Source organism: Salminus brasiliensis, chromosome 9 (genome assembly GCF_030463535.1).
Source record: "Salminus brasiliensis chromosome 9, fSalBra1.hap2, whole genome shotgun sequence".
NCBI classification, from domain to species: domain Eukaryota; kingdom Metazoa; phylum Chordata; class Actinopteri; order Characiformes; family Bryconidae; genus Salminus; species Salminus brasiliensis.
This window is the reverse complement of record NC_132886.1, coordinates 39,761,825-39,786,760: the sequence shown is the minus strand read 5'-3', so window position 1 is coordinate 39,786,760 and position 24,936 is coordinate 39,761,825. Positions and strand designations below refer to the sequence as shown.

At 45.2% G+C, this 24,936-nt stretch overlaps 1 protein-coding gene across 1 annotated transcript; it reads left to right on the top strand.

The window, feature by feature from the left end:
* The first annotated feature begins 5,258 nt into the window (after positions 1-5,258).
* slc1a7a (solute carrier family 1 member 7a) lies at positions 5,259-24,936 on the top strand. The gene is made up of 11 exons (XM_072688417.1): positions 5,259-5,393; positions 10,187-10,266; positions 15,156-15,371; positions 18,445-18,487; positions 20,065-20,296; positions 21,997-22,096; positions 22,232-22,465; positions 22,584-22,778; positions 24,025-24,159; positions 24,351-24,450; positions 24,679-24,936. The coding sequence occupies exons 1-11, from the start codon at positions 5,259-5,261 to the stop codon at positions 24,934-24,936; spliced, it is 1,728 nt and encodes a 575-aa protein (XP_072544518.1).

Here is a 24,936-nt window from a genome sequence, read left to right as displayed (position 1 = left end):
CTTGAGCTGGCCAGGGACAAACTGCAGTGATGGTCACGCGCCAGTTGATTCATCCTCTGGGCCTTGTTGAATGTTTTCCACCTCTTAGCGTGACCTAGCAAGTGACAGCGTGTGAGGTAATGTTGCCTCGCAGATGATGATGCAGACCTGGTGACGTATTAGAAACCATATACTAACTGCTTAAAGCACCCTGCGGAAACATTCAGCCCTAGCTGGTCTTTGATGATCAAGATGGTTAAAAAGTTTGTCTTCCAGACAAAAAGCTAGCTGGTTATCCAAATCAGTGCTCTGTTACAGCCCTCAAAACTACCTCCACCATGTTTGGAGGCTGTGCTTTAGGCTGGCCAGCTCTCACTTTCAATGGTTGAGGAAACTACCTCCACCATGTTTGGAGGCTGTGCTTTAGCCTGGCTAGCTCTCACTGTGAGTTCTTGATAAAACTACCTCCACCATGTTTGGAGACTGTACTTTAACCTGGCCAGCTCTCACTTTCAATGGTTGAGGAAACTACCTCCACCATGTTTGGAGGCAGTACTTTAGCCTGGCTAGCTCTCACTGCAAGTTGTTGAGGAAACTACCTCCACCATGTTTGGAGGCTGTGCTTTAGCATTTTCTAGCTCTTACTGTGAGTTTAAAATGGTGCTCTATTATGCCACCAAGAGCAAATTCAAGTAACATAACACATAACATCGTTATTACACAAACATAACGTTGAAAATAGATACTTTTATGGTACAGAAAGAAGGGGTTGGGCCTTCAGGGGGAATCTAGATAAATATCTATTCGACTGTTGCAAAAAACAAAAACAAAAAAAAAAAAAACAGCAGACAACGTTGCCATGGGAACACAACAAGAGGACTAAAAGCATGGTCAACTTGAACCTGTCTAAGTACATCAACTTTTGGCCTCGCTACACATAAACTCACCCAATATTGGAGCAGAAAAAGCTCTTTTCAGAGTTTGTGAAAGAAGGAAGGTAAAGGAAGGAATTCAGCATAGTGCCTGGTAGGAGGAGGCACTCAGTGCTTCAGCTGAGTGTTGAATGATGGTTTCTTACTGGCCTACTGGGAAATCAAGCACTCAGTGATTATCTGCGGCGGCGTCAAGAAGGCAGAAACATTCAAATAACCTACATATATGTCTAGAACTTTCCTATTCAGACCATTACTAGAGTATACATCACTGGGGAATGTTGAGCAGCTTCGTGAGCTGCAATAGAGCTAGGCTCTCACAGAAAGATTACAGTCACCTGTCCCTTTCACAACACTAAATTGATCTGACACTCAGCACGATTGTAATCTCTCAATTTAGGGCCGTGTGAATTGTGGACACTGTGCTTCCAGCCTCTCTGGTTTGCTGTCAGTGCCAATTTCACACTAGATTCACATCTGCACAGGGGTGTGTTTGTGTTCGTCCTCCTAGATTGCTCTTCTTCTCTTTTTAATACTGCTAAGAAATTGTGGGACAAAACATCTGGACAAAGGAAACTGAATTTTACTTAACAACATGCAAGAATGAAAGAGGCCCCAGCACTGAACCTTGAGGGACCTCATTATCTTTAACTTGAGTCTAACGAATTGGTGTTGCACTTCTGCTTTGTTTCCCTCACCATATGGTTTAAAGACTTAAAGACCTAAAGTGCTCTTTCAAATTGGGTAGAAAATGGGGTAGAATTAGGGTAACACTTTACTTGGATGCCTCGTAGATGTTCACCTGACATTGAACTATTCAATGCAACTGGAATCTATGTTGAATGTAAGTGATTGAATGTAACCCTAACCCTAACCTTATCTTTTTTGTGTTTAGGATTGATTGAAGGGTAAGGTTAAGGGTAAGGTTAGGGTTAGGATTTAGTGTTTATTGAAGGGTAAGGTTAAGGGCAAGGTTAGGATTAGGATTTAGGGTTGATTGAAGGGAAAGGATAAGGGTAAGGTTAGGGTTAGGGTTTAAGGTTGATTGAAGGGTAAGGCTAAGGGTAAGGTTAGGGTTAGGATTTAGGGTTGATTGAAGGGTAAGGTTAAGGGTAAGGTTAGGGTTAGGATTTAGGGTTGATTGAAGGGTAAGGTTAAGGGTAAGGTTAGGGTTAAGATTTAGGGTTGATTGAAGGGAAAGGATAAGGGTAAGGTTAGGGTTAGGGTTTAAGGTTGATTGAAGGGTAAGGCTAAGGGTAAGGTTAGGGTTAGGATTTAGGGTTGATTGAAGAGTAAGGCTATGGGTAAGGTTAGGGTTAGGATTTAGGGTTGATTGAAGGGTAAGGTTAAGGGTAAGGTTAGGGTTAGGATTTAGGGTTGATTGAAGGGTAAGGTTAAGGGTAAGGTTAGGGTTAAGATTTAGGGTTGATTGAAGGGTAAGGTTAAGGGTAAGGTTAGGGTTAGGATTTAGGGTTGATTGAAGAGTAAGGCTATGGGTAAGGTTAGGGTTAGGATTTAGGGTTGATTGAAGGGTAAGGCTAAGGGCAAGGTTAAGGTTAGGATTTAGGGTTGATTGAAGGGTAAGGCTAAGGGCAAGGTTAAGGTTAGGATTTAGGGTTGATTGAAGGGTAAGGCTAAGGGCAAGGTTAAGGTTAGGATTTAAGGTTGATTGAAGGGTAAGGTTAAGGGCAAGGTTAGGGTTAGGGTTTAAGGTTGATTGAAGGGTAAGGCTAAGGGCAAGGTTAAGGTTAGGATTTAGGGTTGATTGAAGGGTAAGGCTAAGGGCAAGGTTAAGGTTAGGATTTAGGGTTGATTGAAGGGTAAGGCTAAGGGTAAGGTTAGGGTTAAGATTTAGGGTTGATTGAAGGGTAAGGTTAAGGGTAAGGTTAGGATTAGGATTTAAGGTTGATTGAAGGGTAAGGTTAAGGGCAAGGTTAGGGTTAAGATTTAGGGTTGATTAAAGGGTAAGGCTAAGGGCAAGGTTAGGGTTAAGATTTAGGGTTGATTAAAGGGTAAGGCTAAGGGTAAGGTTAGGATTAGGATTTAAGGTTGATTGAAGGGTAAGGCTAAGGGTAAGGTTAGGGTTAAGATTTAGGGTTGATTGAAGGGTAAGGCTAAGGGTAAGGTTAGGGTTAGGGTTTAGGGTTGATTGAAGGGTAAGGTTAAGGGCAAGGTTAGGGTTAAGATTTAGGGTTGATTGAAGGGTAAGGTTAAGGGTAAGGTTAGGATTAGGATTTAAGGTTGATTGAAGGGTGAGGCTAAGGGTAAGGTTAGGGTTAAGATTTAGGGTTGATTGAAGGGTAAGGTTAAGGGTAAGGTTAGGATTAGGATTTAAGGTTGATTGAAGGGTAAGGTTAAGGGCAAGGTTAGGGTTAAGATTTAGGGTTGATTAAAGGGTAAGGTTAAGGGTAAGGTTAGGATTAGGATTTAAGGTTGATTGAAGGGTAAGGCTAAGGGTAAGGTTAGGGTTAAGATTTAGGGTTGATTGAAGGGTAAGGCTAAGGGTAAGGTTAGGGTTAGGGTTTAGGGTTGATTGAAGGGTAAGGTTAAGGGCAAGGTTAGGGTTAAGATTTAGGGTTGATTGAAGGGTAAGGTTAAGGGTAAGGTTAGGATTAGGATTTAAGGTTGATTGAAGGGTAAGGTTAAGGTTAGGTGTTACATTCTACAGTTAGTTGAATGTCAAGTGAGCACCTATAAGGCATCTACAATGGGCCATCCAAGTAAAGTGACATTTACTATTGTTGCCAAACAAGGAACCCTCAATGCCTGGACTGTAGAGTCTTTCTTCTAAGCCGCGCAGCCATAACTGAATGCAATTTCACAATTTCACTTCACCCACCAAATGACATTTCATTCAGAGTAACTGAAGCGTGAACAGCTGCAATAAATCAACTCCAAAATCAGTCCCCTAAATTGAAACCTAATATTAGCGAGTAAGCACACTCGCGATTTCCTGAAGGCGTCAGATGATCCCGATGCTATTAGCCTTATCTGACACATGAGGGACATGAAGGCCTTTCATTCAGCTTCACACTAGGCCCCTCCGTCGTGGCTCCATTTGATTCAAAGCAGATGAGCTCCGTGTAAATTGAATTAAAAGTTGAAGTTCCAGTTTCGTGGCTGCGGTTATTTACTGCAGGCCTGACTGATGAGGCGCTCCCTACGAAGCAGTTAATTTCTCCACTGCTGGTGGAACGTCAGTCCGCAGAGATGCCGGACTTCTGATCGATTAAGTTGAAGCCATTAAGAAGGGAAGGACGTGCGGCTCCACGGCGAGCCTCTTTGGCAGACGACGCTCCTGTTGCGAAACAATGATTGAAGGCTCAATTGAGACGTCGGGCAAATCGAGTTGGCCAGAGTGCGGGAGAGATGTCGTACGGGGAATTATCCTGAAAGCGCATCACAATAACAAACACAACACAACGACTGCAGACAGATCCTCAGGCTGTCCCTGTCCTGAAAGAGAGGCGACAAACTATTCTGGACATTTGTAATGTTGGAGCTGGGCACACGCCAGCTCCACACTGCAGAAAGTCTTGGATTTTAAGGTTTAACCGACAACAGAGCAGCTCCAGTCATGCCACGCCATGGTCTTTGCAGGTTCTAGCTGCTACATGGATCGTTGGGTGGAGCTGTTGCACGTCTGCCGGGGCAGATTGTCCAGGTAGCCAGTGGCTACAGGAGTCGCTGTGCTATGGGCATAACCCGCCAGTGGACAAAGATCTCCCAGCCAGCCGTGCTCTGTGACTGTACACTGTGTGATATGTTTAAGCCAGAGCTTTACAGGAGTTACATAAAAACCAGATACGTAGTTGTCGTCCTGTTGTCTTCGGTCTACTATTCTGCTCCCATTTCTTTCCTTTTTTTCCATCTGTAGTTTGAAACAATCCCCTTTCCAATTGTTCAAAGATCCTTAATCCAGCTCCAGATCCCCTTAATGCAGTGCGGCCATAATAGGATCGCCGGCATTAACCCCAGGACAATACCACCAGCTGTCGAAGAGCCCCCTATTGGCCGGCCTGCGACAGTAGGCGAAGGGGGTGTGGTGAGGTAGAGAGAGAGAGAGAGACAGAGTCAGAGACACAGAGAGAAAGATAATGAGAGAGAGTGCAACTGTGCTACAGTGTAATGGGCTTTATTCTTGGCAGGAGTGACCAACAGTGGACTTGCGACCAACAGTGTCCTTCTAAAAGGGCCGTAAATAATAAAAAAAAAAACACCTTCTCCAGCAGGCACTTCTCTTCTCTTCTCTCAGGTCATCTTTCTTGAACCTCCTCCCTTGGCCCGTTGAGCCGGGTCGAGTGCATGGCTGAGTGAACGTGCGGCGGGACGTGGAGACTCATCACCATGGCTCTCGGTGCAGCATGGGGCCGGGTGAAGAACGTGTGCCAGCAGAATGGCCTCCTCATCATGTCGGTGATGGCCGTGGTGGTGGGCTGCCTGCTGGGATTCTTCCTGCGCTCCAAACACCTCTCCGAGCAGGTCAGTCTTTGGGTTCTCCTCACTCTCTGCTACTCCTGTGGTGTCCGGTTCTGGCCTTGGATGCCAGTGTCCAGCACATTTTGTTGCTCCAACGGTGGCCTTCTACTAAACTTGGCAGGAGGTGTGGTGTTGAAGCAGGGAGGTCATCAAATTGTGCTGGACTGAGAATCGGATACCCTTGGACCAATCTTGTCCCAAAGAAGGTCCTTCTCCTCTAAACCTCTGAACACTTGTTGAACGTTTCCTGCTAACAAGGTCAGGAACCAAGACGTATTCTAGTGAACCTGCAAAATAGGGAGTTCCACAAGTTTGCATAATTCGGTAGTTGAGGTGTCTGCAGTTATTGGTCAATCAAATGGGTAGTTGCAGTGCAGAGAAACTTCACAACCCGGACTTCTTTGCAGTGGCTGTCATAGGAACAAGGGGATGAATCTGAGTTCCAAGTACAATTTCTCTGGGGACTATTTTTCATCTTGACGCCCTGTATGTATCCCTCCACCATCAATGGATCTTCTTAAACCTATGGTAAATCAGTGTCTCAGGCCTCATAACCATCTGCTGTAATAACGTTCTGGGAGGAAGCCTTTGGAGGCGTTAATCTCTTCAGATGTCTGGTTCTATTCCCCACCACTGTGAACAGTTTCTCTAGATTGGAGCGTTTCACGCCAAACCTGCTCTGACTTCTTAAATCTTAACAGTTTAATTATGCAGAAATAAAAATAAAAAAAACAAACCATGGTATTGTTTATAAACCTCAGAAGAAACAGTGAAGTCCATCACAGTTTCCGTGATTGTGACTCAAGAAAGGCAGCCGTCCAGTTGGCCAGAGAGGATTAGTGGTCAATCATGAACATCCACTGAAGCTGGCCAGTGTTAAAGAGTTGGTGGTTGTAAATGAATTCAAGCATAGAAAATCCTTGACCAATAGAACTGGACGCTCTGGAGCAGCCACACATGACACGAAGGTCACCATGCCCAAAGCCGATCAGATGGGATAGAAAAATACACAGCCCAGTGCTGGGGGGCTTTATACACCATCTAGCTGATGATCGACTGATAATGTTCAACAGTCAGTGGTATTCTGGTCAGTGGTTTACTGGTTAGAGGTGTGATGGACAGCAGTGTTACAGCTTCTGGTGTTACAGCTAGTGGTGGTACAACTGGTGGTGTTACAGTCAGTGGTGTTACAGCTAGTGGTGGTACAAATGGCTGTGTTATAGTCATTGGTGTTACAGCTAGTGGTGGTACAGCTTCTGGTGTTACTGTCAGTGGTGTTACAGCTAGTGGTGTTACAGCTTCTGGTGTTACTATCAGTGGTGTTACATCTGGTGGTGTTACAACTGGTGGTGGTGCAGTCAGTGGTGTTACAGATTCTGGTGGTACAACTAGAGGGGTAACGGTCAGTGGTGTTACAGCTACAGGCAATACAGCTAGTGATGTTACGGTAAGTAGTGTTACTCTCAGTGGTGTTACAGCTTCTGGAAGTACAGCTGGTGGTGCTACTGTCAGTGGCGGTACCATCTGTGGTGGTACAGCTTTTGGTATTATGCTCAATGGTGCAACTCACAGCTAGTGGTGTTACAGCCAGGGGTGTTACTGCCAGTGGTGTTACGGGCAGTGGTGTTACAGCTAGAGGTGTTAAAGCTTCTGGTAGTACAGCTAGTGGTGTTATGGCCAGTGGTCTTACAGACTGTAATGGAGTGATGGAACTCAATATCACCAATATCTTTGAGATGGGTAGAAGTGGATGAATCGATCATCCAACATCAGTACCTGACCTTACTGATGTTCTGGTGTGGCCGAATCCACTCATCCTCACTGCAATGTTTTAACATTTAGTGTAAAGCCTTCTCAGCTGAGTACAGGCTGTACAGACTGCAGCAAAGGAGGACAAATGACAATCCTCTTGATTTCAGAAGGTACGCTGGATAAGAGGGTGTAGCTGGGCCACATCGATGCTCCAGCAGACTGGATGTGCAATTGACTTTTACAGTTTGTCAAAGTTGTAACTGTTGCTTCCCAGAACAGAATGGCATTAAGTGTTTCCGGCAGACAGTATTTGAATGTATGAGAGAGTCAAATCAATTACCTCTAAAGCAAAATACCATCCTGGATTGATTGCTTTGCTACAGGAGCTTTTTATAACAGCCGAACTGAGAAATGTCGCAGGCAGGCGACTCAAACAAGCGGTGATACATTAAGCTTGTTTGGCATCATCGCTCCAACTTCACATCGAGGGGCACTGCGTGTGATGGCTCTTTGTAACTAACAGGCCATCTTAAATGCAAAGACTCTTCTTGTAAACAACCAAAATCTCTTTGACAGGTCAGTCGAGACCCCTCACAGTGATAACTATAAAAAGGCCATCTATGAATGAAAGGTTGTAAGCTGTGACTGCTCTCAGACTGGCAGTTTGTTTGTGACGCAGTTAAAAAGCTTTTTAGAGCCACGGTGGCATTCATCCCAGCCTTCATAACAAAGCAAGGAGCTGGAGGAGGCCTAAAGGGAAAGTTTGAAAAGACAGAAGAGTGGCTACTACGCCTGGCAACCCTTCATTAAACCCTTTTTCAGTTATTGTGTCCAGTGTTACAGTTCATGCACTTCCGCAAAATCGTACTGATTTCTCACATGCGGGTCAGTCTAACATTGCTGTAGCAAATGGTGTCCTGCAACGCTGAAGCCTCTGAAACTTGGAAAAGAGGATATAAAGTAACTTATGTGTATTTTATTTCTGGTCAGTGGTGTAGCAGTTAGTGGTGTGATTGCGTTACAGACACTGGACAGCTCTTATTTCTAGTGGTGTTATGGACAGTGGTGTAAAGTTTAGGGGTGTTACAGTCAAAGGTGTTACAGAAAGTAGTCCTCCAGACAGGGTTGTTACGGTTAGTGATGTTGCGCTCAGTGGTGTTACAGCCGGTGGTGTTATAGCTTCTGGTGTTACAGCTAGTGGTGTTGTGGTCAGTGGTGTTATGGAAAGCAGTGTTACAGACATTGGTGTTGCGCTCAGTGGTGTTATTGTCAGTACTCTTACTATTAGTGGTGTTACGGACATGAGTGTTAAGGTTAGGCGTGTTGCGATCAGTGGTCTTACGGAAAATGGTGTTGCGGATAGTGGTGTTATAGCTTCTGGTGTTACAGTCAGAGTTGTTACAGAAAGTGGTCTTCCAGACAGGGTTGTTACGGTTAGTGATGTTGCGGTCAGTAGTGTTACGGACAGTGGTGTTACAGCCAGTGGTGTTATAGCTTCTGGTGTTACAGCTAGTGGTATTGCAGTCAGTGGTGTTATGGAAAGTGGTGGTACAGTCAGTGGTGTTACAACTGGTGGTGTCTGTACTTTTACTATTAGTGGTGTTACGGATAGTAGTGTTAAGGTCAGAGGTGTTACAGAAAGTGGTCCTCCAGACAGGGTAGTTACAGTCAGTGATGTTATGAACAGTGGTGTTACCATTAGTGGCGTTTCGGTCAGTGGAGTCACGAACAGTTGTCTTTTGGATAGGGGTATTATAGTCAATGGTGTTATGGACAGTGGGGTCAAAGTCACTGGTGTTATGATCAGTAGTGTTACGGTGACTGGGGACTGATGTGCAATATTACAGACTTTGTTTTACACTTTTATCAAGATTTGTACCCCATCTAGAACCACCCACATCCAACATATGCGAACTGAATGACTAACCAGATCTTGGGCTGTTTATCGAAAGTACATTTATTCTAATGTAGTCAAAACAAACGAAATCCTCGACTGACTAATTTGGGCGATTGGCATCTGGCACCACCAGTATGTTCTCGTTAACCTCAGCCAAGTGATATTTTCTCTCTCTCTCTCCCTCCCTGTTGATCAGTACACCAGTTTAATGTTTACCAATGAGCCCCTGGCATCCCCCGGCCCCTTCAGAACAGGCCACATGGTGGGTCAGCTTAGGCCGTGCCAGGCCTGTGCAAGGTGTCCCAGCGGCAGATGCCTGGGCCCCAGGCCAGCTGTATAGCTTTGGACTAGCGTTAGCATGTAGCATAGTCGTTTGTCAGCGCTGATCCTGATCTAAAGCAGCGGGCCTTAAGCTTTGCTAGCCCCTCCCCCTTTAATGCAGCCCATAAAGCGCTTTACCAGCAGAAACAGTATGGCCCCGTATCAGTCGCTGCACTCTAAGCGTAATCAGTCGGCCTGATTTTTGCCTTCTCTGATATCTTGGCGATCACACTTATTCTGGTATGGTTACACTGCTTTCAGCCTGTTATCGGACACATTTTTCTCAATGTAGTTATACTAGTTTTATTAATGTATATAGTATAGCAGGTTACTGTTTTTTACTGTATTTTAATAAATATAAATCAGATAATGTATATTAGTTACTACATTTACATTCAACCGACATTTAACAATCATTCAACGAATATATTTTAAGATGAACTCTAATACCGAGCAATGTCAAATATTAAACTGTCTTATCAGAAGTGCCAGAACAATACAAATGGTGGTGAGGCAGCCTGTTTGGTTTTATACACCTAAAAATGGACATTACACGTTTACATACTTTTTTTTGTTGCTATTTGTTTTATTTTTTTTATATTTATATCTATTATTATTATTATTATTATTATTAATTGTAGTTTTATTTGTTGACATTTGTATTTCTATATTATATTCATTTTTATTATATTTTATCTGTTTGTGTATATATTTTATTTCTGGGTCAGGTCTTAAGAAAGCCTTTCTTTTCACTGTCTGTAAATGATTGTCTGTTCGATCATCATCATCCTGCTCACTTGGGTAATGTGTATTTTTCACTTTAAAGGAGGTGAAGTACTTCCAGTTTCCTGGAGAGCTGCTCATGAGGATGCTGAAGATGCTCATCCTGCCTCTCGTCGTCTCCAGGTAAGAGAGCTAAGTTTTTCAATTTTGGTTTATCCGTCAGAAATCCTCTCTGCTTAAAAAGTCCCAGAATTTAAAGACACGTTCAGTCCGATAAATATGTTCAATTTTATAATTCAGTTGGATTGGCGCCAGTCCAGGAATTTCATTGATGGATCTTATTTTGGCGTTACCAGTGAAAACGAGGCTGAAGCTGTCTTCTAACTCTAACCCTCCGTTCCACCTTAAAAACTGCAGCAGTTACATTCTGCCGCTGAAACGGACACAATAAATGCAGCACTATTTAAGGTGGGATGGAGAGTTAGCATTAGAAGCCTTGTTTCTTAATAGTGTTCATTAAGAGCAGGGTTTACCTAAGTTGTGGGGCTGTGTTGTTTTCAGCAGTATCGACCAACAGCTGGCATTGGGGTACTCGGATCAGAGTACATTACAATTACATTACATTTTATTAATGTATTTAATGTTACAGGCTGTTTCATATCTATGTAAAAAAATCTGCATTAGATTATGTTTTTAATGAAGTACTAAATTCGAAAGTTAAACCTATACTATAATATGTGGGTTCTGTGAGCCCTCACCGGTGCCGTAAACCCGCCAATATAAGCAGAACGTCCAATATTTTTTTAGGAAAAATGAAAGTAAAAGGAAAATGAGCATGCTTCATCCTAAGGTCAAATAACAGGGTAGTAAATAGGCTTGATAAACTAAATCGTAGTATTTTTCATGACATACTCATCACTATTTATACATCAAATAACAACCTAAATACCCAATAAATGCATTCTCGGGCATCTTTAAAAACTCTTCAGTATAGTAGTGAAGTAAATGTCCACATTAACGCGGTGTTCAGCTCGAGCTCAACACATTTATAGCAGCTAAAATGCCAAACTGCACTCTTCTGAACCAGATTAACCGCATCTGTTCGAGGGCAATGGAGGAGAGAGGGCGTAGGACAGTGCGCTCCTCCAGCAGTGTAGGAAATGGCTCTGTTCGGTCTAAAAGCAAGGCTTCACGGCTTACAACTCTGGAAATTGGATAAAATCATTCATACCAAATGATTACATGCCGAAGGCTTCACTGAACTAAGCTACTTACATTTCCAGTGTCAGCAAAGACCAGAGTTGAGCCGTGCCCTTCAACACACACACACACACACACACACACACACACACACACACACACACACACATATATAGATGCTGAACAGAAGGGCTGGGTTAGTGTTCCAGTCACCCGGTTTCACAGTTACTTACACACACACACAAACACATGCGCTTCCATAGCAGAATGGTTCATGCTTGGCCACGAAGAAGGCCTGAAGCCAAGCAGAAATCAGCACGTGAGGGTCAAGCCATTAATTACTGCTAATCTGGGAGAACCAACTGCACACACTCTCTAGCCAAGGCCTTCCACCATCACCGGTGAGAACGAAGTAGAGCCAAGTGCAATTAATCAGAGGAAGTGACCACACTGTACACCAAACATAGCTCCGATTCTACAACACCAACCCAATCACAAATGGTCGTTCAGAAGTGATGAGTGTGGCAGGTTGACCTGCAGAGTTCGTCCACTGTAAAGCTTTAGGGCCTGACTACTTTTTAACATTTTTATCCAAATTCAAATACGACATAGAGGAGATGCGTCACCTTGTGTATTTATAGTGGTAGTAACTTCACGAGGATATTGGGGCTATGAATGCCTGCGGGGTGTGTGACGTGATCCCAGAAACCCCAGTCTACAGGAAATTGAAGTTATAACCACTTTAAAAAGCAAGGTGCTAACGTTCGGTCCGGGGAGCTTTTCCATGAACCAGGTTGGTCATAGAGCTGCAAATGAGTGAGAGTGAACCCTTAGATTGGTAAAGGTTCTTTAGACCTTTAGACCTTTTCAATGTCCAAGGAAAAACTCGCTGTCGTCCTACAGAACTCTGTCCCAACGTCTGTTTGAACACCAGTGTAGTGCTAAAAATCTGAAACTGGTTGTGCCCCCAAAACCTCAGACTATAGCCCAACAAAATTGTCTGAATTCAACTATACCCTAACACGATTGTATGACTCTGCTGCTGCCTGATAAAATTGAATGGAACTGTCTTCTCTGGAAAGATGGTGGTGCTCCATCCAATACTTTTGGGATTAGTTTGGTGGGGAGTTGGGAATGATGAGGTGGGGTGGTGATCATTCAACATCCTGACCTCACTAACCCTCTTGAGCATCCTTTCAGCTATGCTCCTACACAGTAGAGACCCACTCCAACAAAAGCAGGATAAGCTCTTTGTAATACACCCTTGATTTCAGAAGATACAGCAAATGAGCAGGTGTCCCAATACATTTGTCCATATAGCGTAGGAGTGGGTTTTAAAGGGTAATATGTACATACAGTGAGAAGTACTGAGATTAAAGTAATGCTCTTGTAACAACGTGGTGCACCCAGTAAGCTCCAGATGGTCCAAAACTCCTGCTGCCAGGCCATACCAGGAACACATGCTGGGTTAGACAGCGTCAAACCTAATCCAGCCTCTGACATCACTCTCATACGCTGCCTGTACTTGGACTATAGGCACGGTTGAACTGACCGGCCACTGCAGCTCTGGGGATGATGTTGAAGGTTGAGCGTGAGCTTCGTTATCAGCACGGCCAAACTGTGATGGTCAGCCGGTGACAGGCTGATGGGTACCCCTGGACTCTTGTGGAGTCCATGCCTTGACAGGTCAGAGCTGTTTCAGCGACACAAAGGAGACCTGATGCGTCACCTTGCGTATTGATAGTGGTAGTAACTTCAGGCTCCTGCGGATGGCGCTGCACGAGGATATTGGGGCTATGAATGCCTGCGGGGTGTGTGACCGACACCGACACGCTGCTTCATGGGCTGCCCCAAAACAGGGAGCGTCTAAACTGCAGAGGACCGCCACTGCATGAAGGAACATGGTTAGCGAGTTCCTGCTGGGGCTGCATTGTGCTTCAACAGTGCGTGATACAGCATTTCAATGGCTTCCCTGCATTGCCGGTCGTCTGCTGTGAGCCTTCGGGCTGTTTTGTGTCTCAAACAATGCAGCATTCAAAGAAATAAGAATACACTCACTGGTCGACTTTATCTGCAGGCATCGCAGCGCCCTCAGACGCTTCGTATTTATTTCAATGGCCTTGTCTCTATAGCTGAAGTCGTCTCCTTTTGTAAAATGTGCACTGTTTAGTTTAATGGATGCTCTACATCCTGTGCATTTCTCTCAGTGGGTGTTGAACGTGCTGCTTGGACCAGCGTCACGGCTTGTTGATGAATTTGAGAAAATCGTTATGTCTATTAGTTGAATTCTCTTCAATCCACTGCTTATGCCACGCTCTGGAGGCACTAAATGCAGATCCTTATTCATTTAATAGCGGGCAATTAACAGGTTGCGGGCACTCTGGAGGGTCGGGCCTCACAAGAGATCCTGCTCCATGTTGACATGCCGGGGTCACGCAATTCCAGCAGATTTCTCAGAAGCACCATCATGCTGTGAATCTCCCATTTTACCCCAGAAACGCCTGGGGTAACCCCACAGGCTAAACTCTGGGTCCTTTCCCAGTCTAGGCACGTTGCTGGACGGAGAAATGCCCATTAACTCCCCCTCGGAGGAAAGCAGCAGGTACACAGCTCAGATGCATTGGCTTGCAGACCCCTGTGCCGGCCAGTATCACACAGAGAGGCCAGTTGTGCTCTCCCGGGCTCCGGCTACTGATTTCAGGCAGCATGACCAACTGCCTGGGCAGCTCAGAGGAGTTTTCCATCTCTAGACATGAGTCTATTAGCTATTAGGTAAAGATCAAGACCTTCTGGGAGCAACCCCAATACAAAACTGATGGGCAGATGGGCCGCAGGGCTCCTGCATCTGGGAAATAACATCCTTGAGGCATTCTAAAATCCAATTTGGGAACTTGGGCCAGCTTGGTTTACTGGTTGCTTCAGATTGCAGGAACCAGCAACCATTATTTGAGGTATGCAGGACTTGCTTAATGCATGTGGATGCCAGTCTGATGCTTGTGAGGAAGATGAGCAACAGAAGGACCCGCTGTGCTTTGGATCTACTTAATACATCTCTAAGCCAGTGTTTCCCAACTGTTCTCCTGTAGGCCAACTACACTTTACCATACTTTAGTGCAATCACTAACTAGTTATCAAGGCCCTTTGGAGCTCAGCATGGTGTTTTAGAGCAAGAACAACATGTAGCTGTGCAGTGCAGGTGGTCTGCATCAAGCCAAGACCCTTTCCTCTGTGCTCCTTCGCCGAGCAGAGCAGCCACCAGCTGGCGTCTGGACAGTCTTGAGGAACATTTTGGTGATTGCGGTTTCTTTTATAAAACTTGAAGACATCTGTGACGTTCCTCAGCACCAGGTTGTTGCAAAAGAAGTGGTGATGGGTTTCAGTGAAGAAAGGAAAAGCTGGCTTCTTCTTCAACTGATTAAAGATTTGTTGCTTGTTGCCAGGGAGATAGGAAGTGAGGGTCCGGAGGGGGCTATGTGCCTGTCAAATCAACCATACATGGCTATTAGAATATTAGGGCCACATGGTGTATTGAGTAACTACTCCACGGTCAATCTGCACATCCCAACTGGACAGAGAATCCAAATGTTTGCAGACACCCCTTCTAATTCAGCATTCAGCTAGTGTCTAGTCTTGTCTAGTCAATGTCTAGTTCCTGTAGAAAAGTACTGCCAAAAGAATAGGTCTCTCTAATGATTTTGGGATGAGCTGGGGGGGCAGTTGAGATGGAAGATGAGGTAGGGTGGTGATCATCCAACATCCCGACCTCAACAACGCTCTAACAGAGAGGTTTTCCGTTAAATGAACTGGCCGAGAAAAGTGTCACAGTAAACGTCTGTGTGAATCTCTAATGATTCCCTATTCCCTTTTCGCAGTCTGATGTCTGGTCTCGCAGCCCTAGACGCCAAGTGCTCCAGTCGGCTGGGCATCATGACCATCTCCTACTACTTGTGGACCACCTTCGTGGCCGTGGTAGTGGGCATCGTCATGGTCATCATCATCCATCCCGGCGGGGCAGCGCAGAAGGAGGACTCTGAGGACAGCGGCAAGCCGATCATGAGCTCAGCGGATGCGCTGCTGGACCTCATCCGGTAAAAACAACAAATCTCATCGCCACACCTTCCTTTCCCTTCACTGACAATTCCAGACTTCCGTTCCTTACTCTGATAATCACAGGAGGTTATAATGGCTGCTTTCGTAGTAGTTACTGAACGATTCAGAGCTGTTCCTGGAGGATAAGCCTGAGATGAAGATAAACATGAGATCTTCCTACGTCTACAGCACTGGTCTGATGCTCTTTTAGGTAGAAGAATGTAGAGTTTTGCCCGAGGAGTTTTGCCCAAGAAGGGCTCTTCTTGGTGTAGCGTGGTGTGTGCTTGCCTGGCTAGGGAATCAAACCCTAGGCTGCCATGGGGCCTGGTGTTGTTATCCTCTACGCTCACAACATTCTAATAGGAGAAGACCACTTCTGCCATCCTTGAGAAATAGCCTTTGTTGAGAAGGCTGGACACACTCATTTGTTCCATTGTAGAATAGAGGGAATTGAAAGGAAGGTCCAGTATGGAGGCCAGTTTTTGAGTATTGGTTCCTTTCAACATTTCTTCCTCATGATCTAATGGTCAGTATTGGGTCCTCCTAGTGGTTCTTCCCTATTCCCTATTCCCTATTCCCTATATATGTGTAAGAAAGTTTAGTGGTTTGTCCTCATGTTCTTGGAGTCATTATGAAGTTTTGAGTTTTTAACCATTTCTGACAGTCTAAAGTGTCCAGGATGATGAACAGAGCTGTAGACGGTTCCATAATCCCAGAAAGCTGAAGAGCATTAAGAATAAAGTCATAATAAAAATTATACACTGGAAATGCCTCATTCTCAAAATCACAAAGTGGTGGGTTACTTCACTCCTGATCATGGACAGCTACCACTGGAATTGAAGGCCATGCCAGAGTTCTAGTGAAGTGAAGCCTGGCGCTCAGACTAAGCTAATTAGCACAGCTAGATGAGCGAGAAGGGGGCGAGTTCGTCCTTGGCCCAGTCCTGGGGTCATTGTGTCAGTGTTCCAGTCGGTCAGTAGGACATGCTAGCATGCTCACTTCCTGAAGTCATTAGACCCTGGGACAGCTTGGATAGCCCAAGAGAGTTTGACCCTTTTTGAGGGAACCTCATAGGAAGACCCGAAAAAGAAAGGCCTGGACCAGATCCTCTCTTAAGGAACACAGTTACAGAAACCAAGCTGTGTAGCCCACTGTAGCTCTTGTTGGGTAGCCCAGCTCCTCCACTGCACTTAATGAAATGTTTGCAAGCACACACACAAGACTTTTATGAGGCCACAAAAGGTGAGGGCACCGTATGCAGCCTCAGGCTCAGCGTGCTGTGCATCCTGAAATGTGGAGGATTATGTAGCTTCCAGCTGGAGAGAGGAGGTTAAGAGTTTAAGGCACGAAGGCAGCCTTTCAAAGGGCCCTATCAGAAGAGGCGGCTTAGACGTGGCTTTGCCTTGCGGTGGTGGTGATGAACATACGTGTCCTGTCCCACCTGTCGCGTGATTGTCTGTGGTGGAGCGCAGCCCCGTGTCACGGGAGCGTGTGCCCAGAGTATAAGCCAGGACCTAATTACTGCTCATCTGAACCATATGGCCTTCATGGAGGAGATGCCTGTGGACTTACTGAACTTCTGGGTTCAGCTGTGCTATGCCTTCAGTTATCAGTGGGAAAAGGGTTAGCAGTGTGGCCTGGTGAAAAACACAAGCCTCCAGTTTGATCCAGGAATTGACCCAGTGCCAAACAGTTAGGAGGTACAAGCATTATTCTTCAACCATCAACCAATGGTGGCACGTCTACACCCATCAATCTGCACCCATAGTGAACTTCATACCCACTGCTTCCAGTGACTGCTGGTGTCACGACTGCATTACACTCTTGATTCCCCAATGCTCATACTCCTTTTGAGTCTTGGTTCCTCCCATTTGTTCATCCTCATGCTCTTATTGAGGTTCTCCTTTTAAGCCTTGGCTACTCCTCAAGCTCTGATGGAGGTTCTCCTTGGTTCCCCCTTCCTTCATGCCCTTATAGAGAATCTCCTTTTGAGTTGTAGTTCGTCCCATTAGTTCTTCCTCATACTCTTATTAAGGTTCTCATTTTGAGTCTTGGGTCCTTAACGTGGGTCTTCCTTAGGCTCAGATGGAAGTTCTCCTTATGGGTGTTTTTTTTTCTCATGCTCTTAAAAAAGTTCTCGCTTTGAGTCCTGGTCGTTTTTCCTTAATCTCTTATTGAGGTTCTTCTTCTGAGTCTTGGTTCCTGGTTCTTCCTCATGCTCTTAATGAGGTTTTCCCTTTGAGTCTTGGTTCTTCTTAGTGGTTAATGCTCATGCTTCCACCGTTTCTCCATTTGAGCCTAAGTTTCTCTCAGTGGAAGAACCACTCTATGCTCTATAAGGAGACTCTTCTTTGAGTTTTGGTTCCATTCCATGGTCCTTCTTGTACTCTTCGAGAGTTCCTCTCAGTGTTTACGCTCTTATGTGGGTTCTCCTTTTACGTCCTGATGTTTTATAGCAGTTCTTCCTCATGTTCTGGTTGAAGTTCTTCTTTTGAGCCTTGGTTCCTCTCATAGGTTCTTCCTTATGCTCATAGTAAGTTTCCTGTTTTGCGTCTGGGTTTCTCTCTGGTTCTTGCTGATGGTCTTTGAGAGTTTCTCCTTTTGAGTCTTGGTTCCTTTCAGAGGTTCTTCCTCATACTTCTAAGGTGGTTCTCCTTTTGTGTCTTGATGTTTTATAGCGGTTCTTCCTCTGGTTGAGGATTCTTCTTTTGAGTCTTGGGTCCTCTTAGTGGTTCTTCCTCCTCGTATAGATTCTTCTTTTAACTGAAGGCTTTAAAGTAAGCAGGGAGGCCATACGTACAGAAGAAGTTTGTATAAAATGCGTAAAATGTAGCTCAGCTTCCCAGCTTAGGAAGTTCTGATAATGGCTAAGAATTCCATAATTAATGTTTTATTAATGTTTAGAAGTGTGAGTTGTGTTGAGTTGTATAATTTAAATGTGCAATCTTTATTCTGTTTGGAGCGACCTTACAGACGGACAGAATCAACTGCTAAACAATATTTAGTTTAACAGAGAATTTAGTTTTCTATTCTGCCTCTCTGAAGAATAACGTTTTCTCCTTCTTCCTTTAGCAACATGTTCCCTGCCAACCTGGTCCAAGCGACATTTCAGCAGGTGAGTTAATTTAAGATACTGCTTAATGGTGGCTGAAGTCCCTAAGCTGATTCAAAGGACTGAGATTTCTGTCTTCTTCTTTTAAATGTAATTTTTTAACATTTACCAGAATGTTGAGGTTTAGCGATTGTCCAAAAAAAAAAACCTGGTACAAACGTCTTTATGTTAATAAAAGAGTTGTCAGTGTACCCCCCCCCCCCCCCCCACCCCAGTCCAGACAGTCAAAACAGGCCATACAATCCTTAAAAGCCATATATGCCATATTATCTATTCACATTATCCATACACATTGCTAGTGCTAGGGGGGCTACGAATGGGGGGGGGGGGGGGGGGGTTAATTGGCAGTACGAACTTAAGAATAAAGGGTAATATTTGATCAAAAAAATAAATAAAAAGAAAAGTTCCTCAACCTCTGTAAAGGAAGTCTAGATTGCATTAATAAGGTGGAAAATGGAGATGCGGAGCACAGTTGCGTGTTCAGAAAGCACAGTATGAAGGGCTTTAGGCTGAGGGGGGGGGCATTTTAAACTATCCAAAGTGCATCTGGGTTTCTGAGAAACTAGAGGTCGGTCCTTTTTCCAGCCTGTGTTCTGAATGCACACCATGCAATTAACTGAGAGCTGGTAGAGTGGACTCCAAACACTCACGTGTCTTTAGTGCAGTCGTACAGTCACTTTCAGCGTGTCATTACACACACACGCACACACACACACACACACACACACACACACAGTGTAGGTAGTAATTTGGTGGACAAGACAACTCTGTCTTGGATGTCTGGATGGTGCATCTGCAAAGCAAGCAAGAAATGCTTTCATGACAATAAGCAAGTCTCTCAAAGACGAGTCATGGAAAAAGCTACTGGTGAAGGGGGGGGGGGGGGGGGGGGGATATATGGGAGGGCCATCCAGCTCTTATTTTCCCCTTATTTTATCTTTCTGCAACCCCCAGCCAGGAATGTCTGCAGCACCACTGGATATCGAACTTGCGAACCTATGTCAGGCTATATGGACAAAAGTATTGAGACACCGACTCATTCACTGTTTCTTCTGAAATCAAGGGTATTAAAAAGAGCTGATCCTGCTTTTGTTAGGAGTAGGACTGTTAGGACTGTCTCCACTGTCCAGGGAAGAAGGCTTTCTGCTTTTTTGGAGGAGCATTGCTGTGAGGATTCGAGTGGCTGCACTGATTGACTGACCGCGACAAGCGTGTGTGTTAGTGAGGTTAAAATGTTGAAAGATCACAAACCCGACCTCATCTCCCATCCCAACTCCCCAACTAATCCCAAAAGTAGTTGTATGGAGCACCATCCATCTGCTCCACAGCTCAATGCTGGGGGCTTTATACCCCTCTATAGCCCACGCCTGGCGTTAGGCATGGCACCAATAGGTTCATGTTGATCTACTCCAGAGAGTCCTATTCTATTGGCAACACTTCTCAGTACTACAGAGTTTACAGCGTTTGTACATCTGTCTCAGCAATGAGTGTAATGTAAAGTAGCTGAATGCATTCATTAGAAGGACTGTCCTGTCCACAAACATTTGGACATGTAGTGTACTGTCTTTTGTTTTTGGCAGTATCGCACCAAGAGCATCCCCATCTTGAAGCCCAGGCCCACAGTCAGCCAGGACATAATGGAGACCACCACCAGGCGGATTTTCATCTACGGCATCCAGGACGACAACGGAACCGACATCCAGAACTTTTCTCTGGACCTGACGCCACCTCCGGACGTGGTTTTCAGAACACTCCCGGGCACCAGCGATGGCATGAACGTCCTGGGTATCGTCATCTTCTCTGCCACGATGGGTGAGTGAATGCCTTGCTAGCATCCCTAAACTTTTCTCCACTAGAAAGAAAGGCAGTTGCGGCCGACCTCTCTTGGGCTGTCCCCCTCGATCTGCCTCGCAGAGATAGCTTCACTGATTCTCAGGGACTGACTCATCAACAGTAGCTTCGTACTCGAGTCCTCGAGCCCTTTTTCTTTCATGAACCCAAATGCTGAGCTGCGAACACATGCTGGTGAGTCACTTTCTCGAAAGAGTCCTCCGGAGACATTGCACCTCTGCCATTCAGAAATGAAACACCATTTTTCATATGACACATTTCATCAGTCGTGCGTCGTATCGTGACAGCTGGCTGTTTGTCAAACCCGCCCGAAATGAGACGAAGAGAGATTCACGTGTTTTTACAAAGCTGGAAAATTAACAGGCACCATGTGTGGATCGGAGATCACGCTGTATGTGAATGCTGCAATGCTGTATCCTCATCATTCCAGCTCCTGATCACTCAGAGTCCCTCAAACAAGCACTAATGAATGTAAACACAAGGTTGTCTTCGAGGGTGATGAACGATTGTCCTTGTTTTGTAGCTCAGTAGCGCATTCAGGCACTCAGGACGTGAACTGCATTGCAGGGTTCTACAAAGTATAGGCAGCATCCTGTGGGTGGGCAAGGTGACTTCATCACCGTGATGCACAGCAAACACTTTCCTAGGCATATCATGGAGATTGTTACCCAGCCAACATGCTCACAACGTGGGCTAGGTGGGTTCCGGGTGGGCATTGGCTGCTCTGAGTAGGATGGTACATACTTAGGTTACTGGGACCCAGTTGAGTGGAGCTTCCCAAATGGGCCCCGTCCCACCTGAATCTCACATGGGTCCCATCTAGGCCTTATGTGCAGTGTTAACCTGTTCTGGATCCATCACTGACCTTGGTGGGCATCCAAATGTGTGGCCAACGTGGAACCCGAGAACAAAACGTCTGGTCCTCAGTTGGGCATGTTAGCTGGGTTGTAAGCCTGACTTGATAACGTCTTATAGTTATTAATATTATTATTATTATAACATTAATTGTGCCATAAATAATTGTGACAATGTTTTATACTTTTTATGCCCCTGTTATAATGATAATATAATATCATATTAATGTAGTTACATCCTTTTAAAGAGCAATGTGCTTTCGATAATTAAGAATATTTAGACTTGGAATTGTAATATAAAAATATTAAAATATTGCAAATACATAAAACATATGGTTGCTGTGGAATTTGCGACTTTGGCACTTTTTTGGGGGTCAAAAGGAACTATTCCGAACTTTCTGTCTGGAATTCTGCAGATCTTTAGGCAAAAACAGCTATTTGCTTCGAGTAACATGTCTCAGGGGTGTAACGTCAATGCTCACCTTCTATTGTACGAAAAGTCAATGAGGCCTAGTCATTAGCGCTTATAGAACACTGACCAACTGCACATTTCATTACAGTGAGTGTAGTTAGTGCTGTTTAATTAGACGAACTGCAGCAGATTCTAAATATGAATGTCTATACTCTGTTAGAGTTCCTGAATGGCAGTGTTTAAGAATCTGACGCTATCGATGAATTCTGTCCACATGTCAATGCTGCACTATTTTTTACCATATCGCCCACCCATAGTCGGATCTTCCGAGTAGGACAGTAAAATAGCCACAGTAAAAAGTCTTCATGCCGTGTACCAACTTGCCTGTTTTCTAGGGATCATGCTGGGGAGAATGGGACCCAACGGCAGTGCCCTGGTCAACTTCTGCCAGAGTCTGAATGAAGCTGTTCTGAAAATCGTAGCCATTGTTATCTGGTAAGGGTTGGTCATGTCAATGCCGGAACGAGCAGACGTATAAGATCCTAGTGCCGTGCACAGTTTGTGTGTCAGACTGATGGTCTCTGTCTGAAAGAACGGCGCTAACAGCTGTATTCTCGGTCTGATACGCAGGTATTTCCCATTTGGGATCGTTTTCCTGGTGGCTGGGAAGATCTTGGAGATGGACGACCCCTCGGCGATGGGGAAGAAGCTCGGCTTCTATGCCATCACCGTTGTCATGGGACTTGTTCTCCACGGCCTCTTCATCTTGCCTTCCATGTACTTCTTCATCACCAAGAAAAGCCCCATTGTCTACATCCGAGGCATCCTACAGGCTCTGCTCATCTCCCTCGCCACTTCATCCAGGTGAATAGGTGGTGCTGCATTACTGCATTGCATTGAGGAACATAATGTAGCTCATTCAGTGCTCCTCTAGATGAAGTGTTTGCCTCTTAGCAGTCTGTACGCATTTGCTCTGCTCCAGCTCTGCCACACTGCCTATCACTTTCAAGTGCCTCCTGGAGAATAACCACATCGACCGGCGCATCATCCGCTTCGTGCTGCCTGTGGGTGCCACCATAAACATGGACGGCACGGCACTCTACGAGGCCGTGGCAGCCATCTTCATCGCTCAGGTCAACAACTACGAGCTGGACTTCGGACAGATCATTACCATTAGGTACGTCCGCTGTCCGAACTTGCTGTCCCATTCACCTTCAATCAATCGATTTTGCCAGGCGACTCATTCGGAATCGCAAGACCGAAGCGCATTTACCATTCCTCGCTCGTTTACTGACCCGAGAGTAAAACCTTTAGGATCTTTCAGAACCTAATTCATCCCTCGGTGGCCCGCTGCACTGGCCGTGCTTTGCTTTGGTGACAGAAATACAGTGCTGAAGGACTGATTGTAGGCTTAGCCAGCCTGTTATTGCAGTGTGAAATCCATATGAGATGCTGTGTTACTCGTTCATCCTGTCAGAGCACCTTCTCCCGTTATTGTTGTTTATAGAAAACGCTGCCGGCGTTAATTCTGGGTCTTCAGCTTTTAGTTTTGACGCATTATGTCGTCATACTCTGTGTTCAAAAGTTTCAAGCTGATCAGGGGCTCCGAGTGGCTCAGCGGTCTATGACGCTGCCACTAGGGCCGAATCCCGAGCCATGCCACTTTGCCATCAGTAGCCGGAGTCCAGGACAGCACAATTGGCCGTGCTCTCGTCCCTCATCTCGTGAAGGTGGCTGGCACAGGTGTCCGTTTTCCTTACCTTCTAGTGTCAAGAGCTTAGGGGTAGTTATGAACGTGAACAATTCGACAAAAACAAACAAAACAAACAACGAAAAAAGTAGGGGTGGCATGATACCACGCAATACGAATCCATCTTTTTTCATCTTTTAGCCCACAGACCCCTAGGCCAGTTTTGCATGACTTTTTGATTGTTTGACATAATTTTCTTATTAACCTAAAAATGTAAAAGAATTTATGAGACACAGTCACACACACCCTGTTAATTTCAGGTGATGGCAGGGTTCTTAAATATGTCTGAATATAAGATTCATATATTTGTACAAATTTGACCATGTATTGATCATACATTACTTCACCACATCAGCAGTTGGAGTTGTTGCTTGGCTATAAAAACATGGTTAGATAGGGTAAGTATTGCCGCTTGCTACACTGATGCTGAGTTATGAAGCCTAGAATATTGACACGTAGGCCTGAACCATGCTTTTACGTCATAGTTTAGGGTAATGGTCCCGATTATACTTTCAATTTTCTTTACAATTATTTTCCAATCCAGTGAGTTTGGCCAGTATTACACAGATACCAATACTGAGCATCAGATCGGCGCACCTCTAGTTAGAAGTCAACTTGACTGTGCTGACTAGAACCTAAATTTGAAATACTTTCTTTGGCTCTCTTTTACCAGCATCACAGCCACAGCGGCCAGCATTGGCGCTGCAGGAATTCCTCAGGCTGGATTGGTAACCATGGTGATTGTATTGACCTCGGTGGGGCTACCCACAGATGACATCACACTCATAATCGCGGTGGACTGGGCCTTGTGAGTACCTAAAATGCCAGTAGAGCGGCAGTCCATTTTGCAGTCCAGTTCATTTCTGGATGACCAGTCTAGACAGTATTGCCCTGAACACGTCTCAAATATTACCAGCCTCCTCCACAGGCACTGGATGAGCAGTCCATGTGGATCTCACAGAACCTATTGACCAGGCTGAACATCTATTTGTGTTTCAGGGACCGGTTCAGGACGATGGTGAACGTGATGGGTGATGCTCTGGCCACAGGGATCATGGCACACATATGCAGGAAAGACTTTATAAAGGAAGGTGAAGAGGTAAGACCCATGTAGAACACGAAGAACTTCGGTGTCCAGTGTTGAGATACTGTAGCGCTGTGGTTCCCAGCCTTGGTCCTGGACTTTTTAAGTAGCTGATTGGGTAGATCAAGTGAGTTGGAGTGGAGATCATAGCTGGGAACCAATCCTGGTTTACGTTAGCTAGGATGACAGTTCTGGACATTACAGTTCATTGCACTTTTCCTCTCCTGACGTTCTCACGCATAGATCCCGCTCATTTGTGAAACCAAGCCCATGATCAGCATCCAGCAGATGATGTCCTACCAGAAAAACGGCTGCTTCCAGCCTTCTCCTCGATGCCCCAGGATACAGGAGCCTCTCTCTCCGGACGTGGCTCGCCTCATGCAGCTGGAAGAGGGCATCAGGCCGGCCGAGAAGAAGAAATCTTCACACCATCACAAGAGGGAGTACAAGGACCTGGACCACTGCACCATCGACATGAACGGCCTTGAGACTAACGTCTAG

What these genes read in the sequence shown, in the direction of transcription:
- slc1a7a (XM_072688417.1), top strand. Translation starts at nt 5,259, where the DNA reads ATGGCTCTCGGTGCAGCATGGGGCCGGGTGAAGAACGTGTGCCAGCAG. An exon ending in CTGCCTCTCGTCGTCTCCAG is followed by an intron (nt 10,267 to 15,155) that starts GTAAGAGAGCTA and finishes CCCTTTTCGCAG; the next exon opens with TCTGATGTCTGGTCTCGCAG. An exon ending in GGACAGATCATTACCATTAG is followed by an intron (nt 22,779 to 24,024) that starts GTACGTCCGCTG and finishes CTCTTTTACCAG; the next exon opens with CATCACAGCCACAGCGGCCA.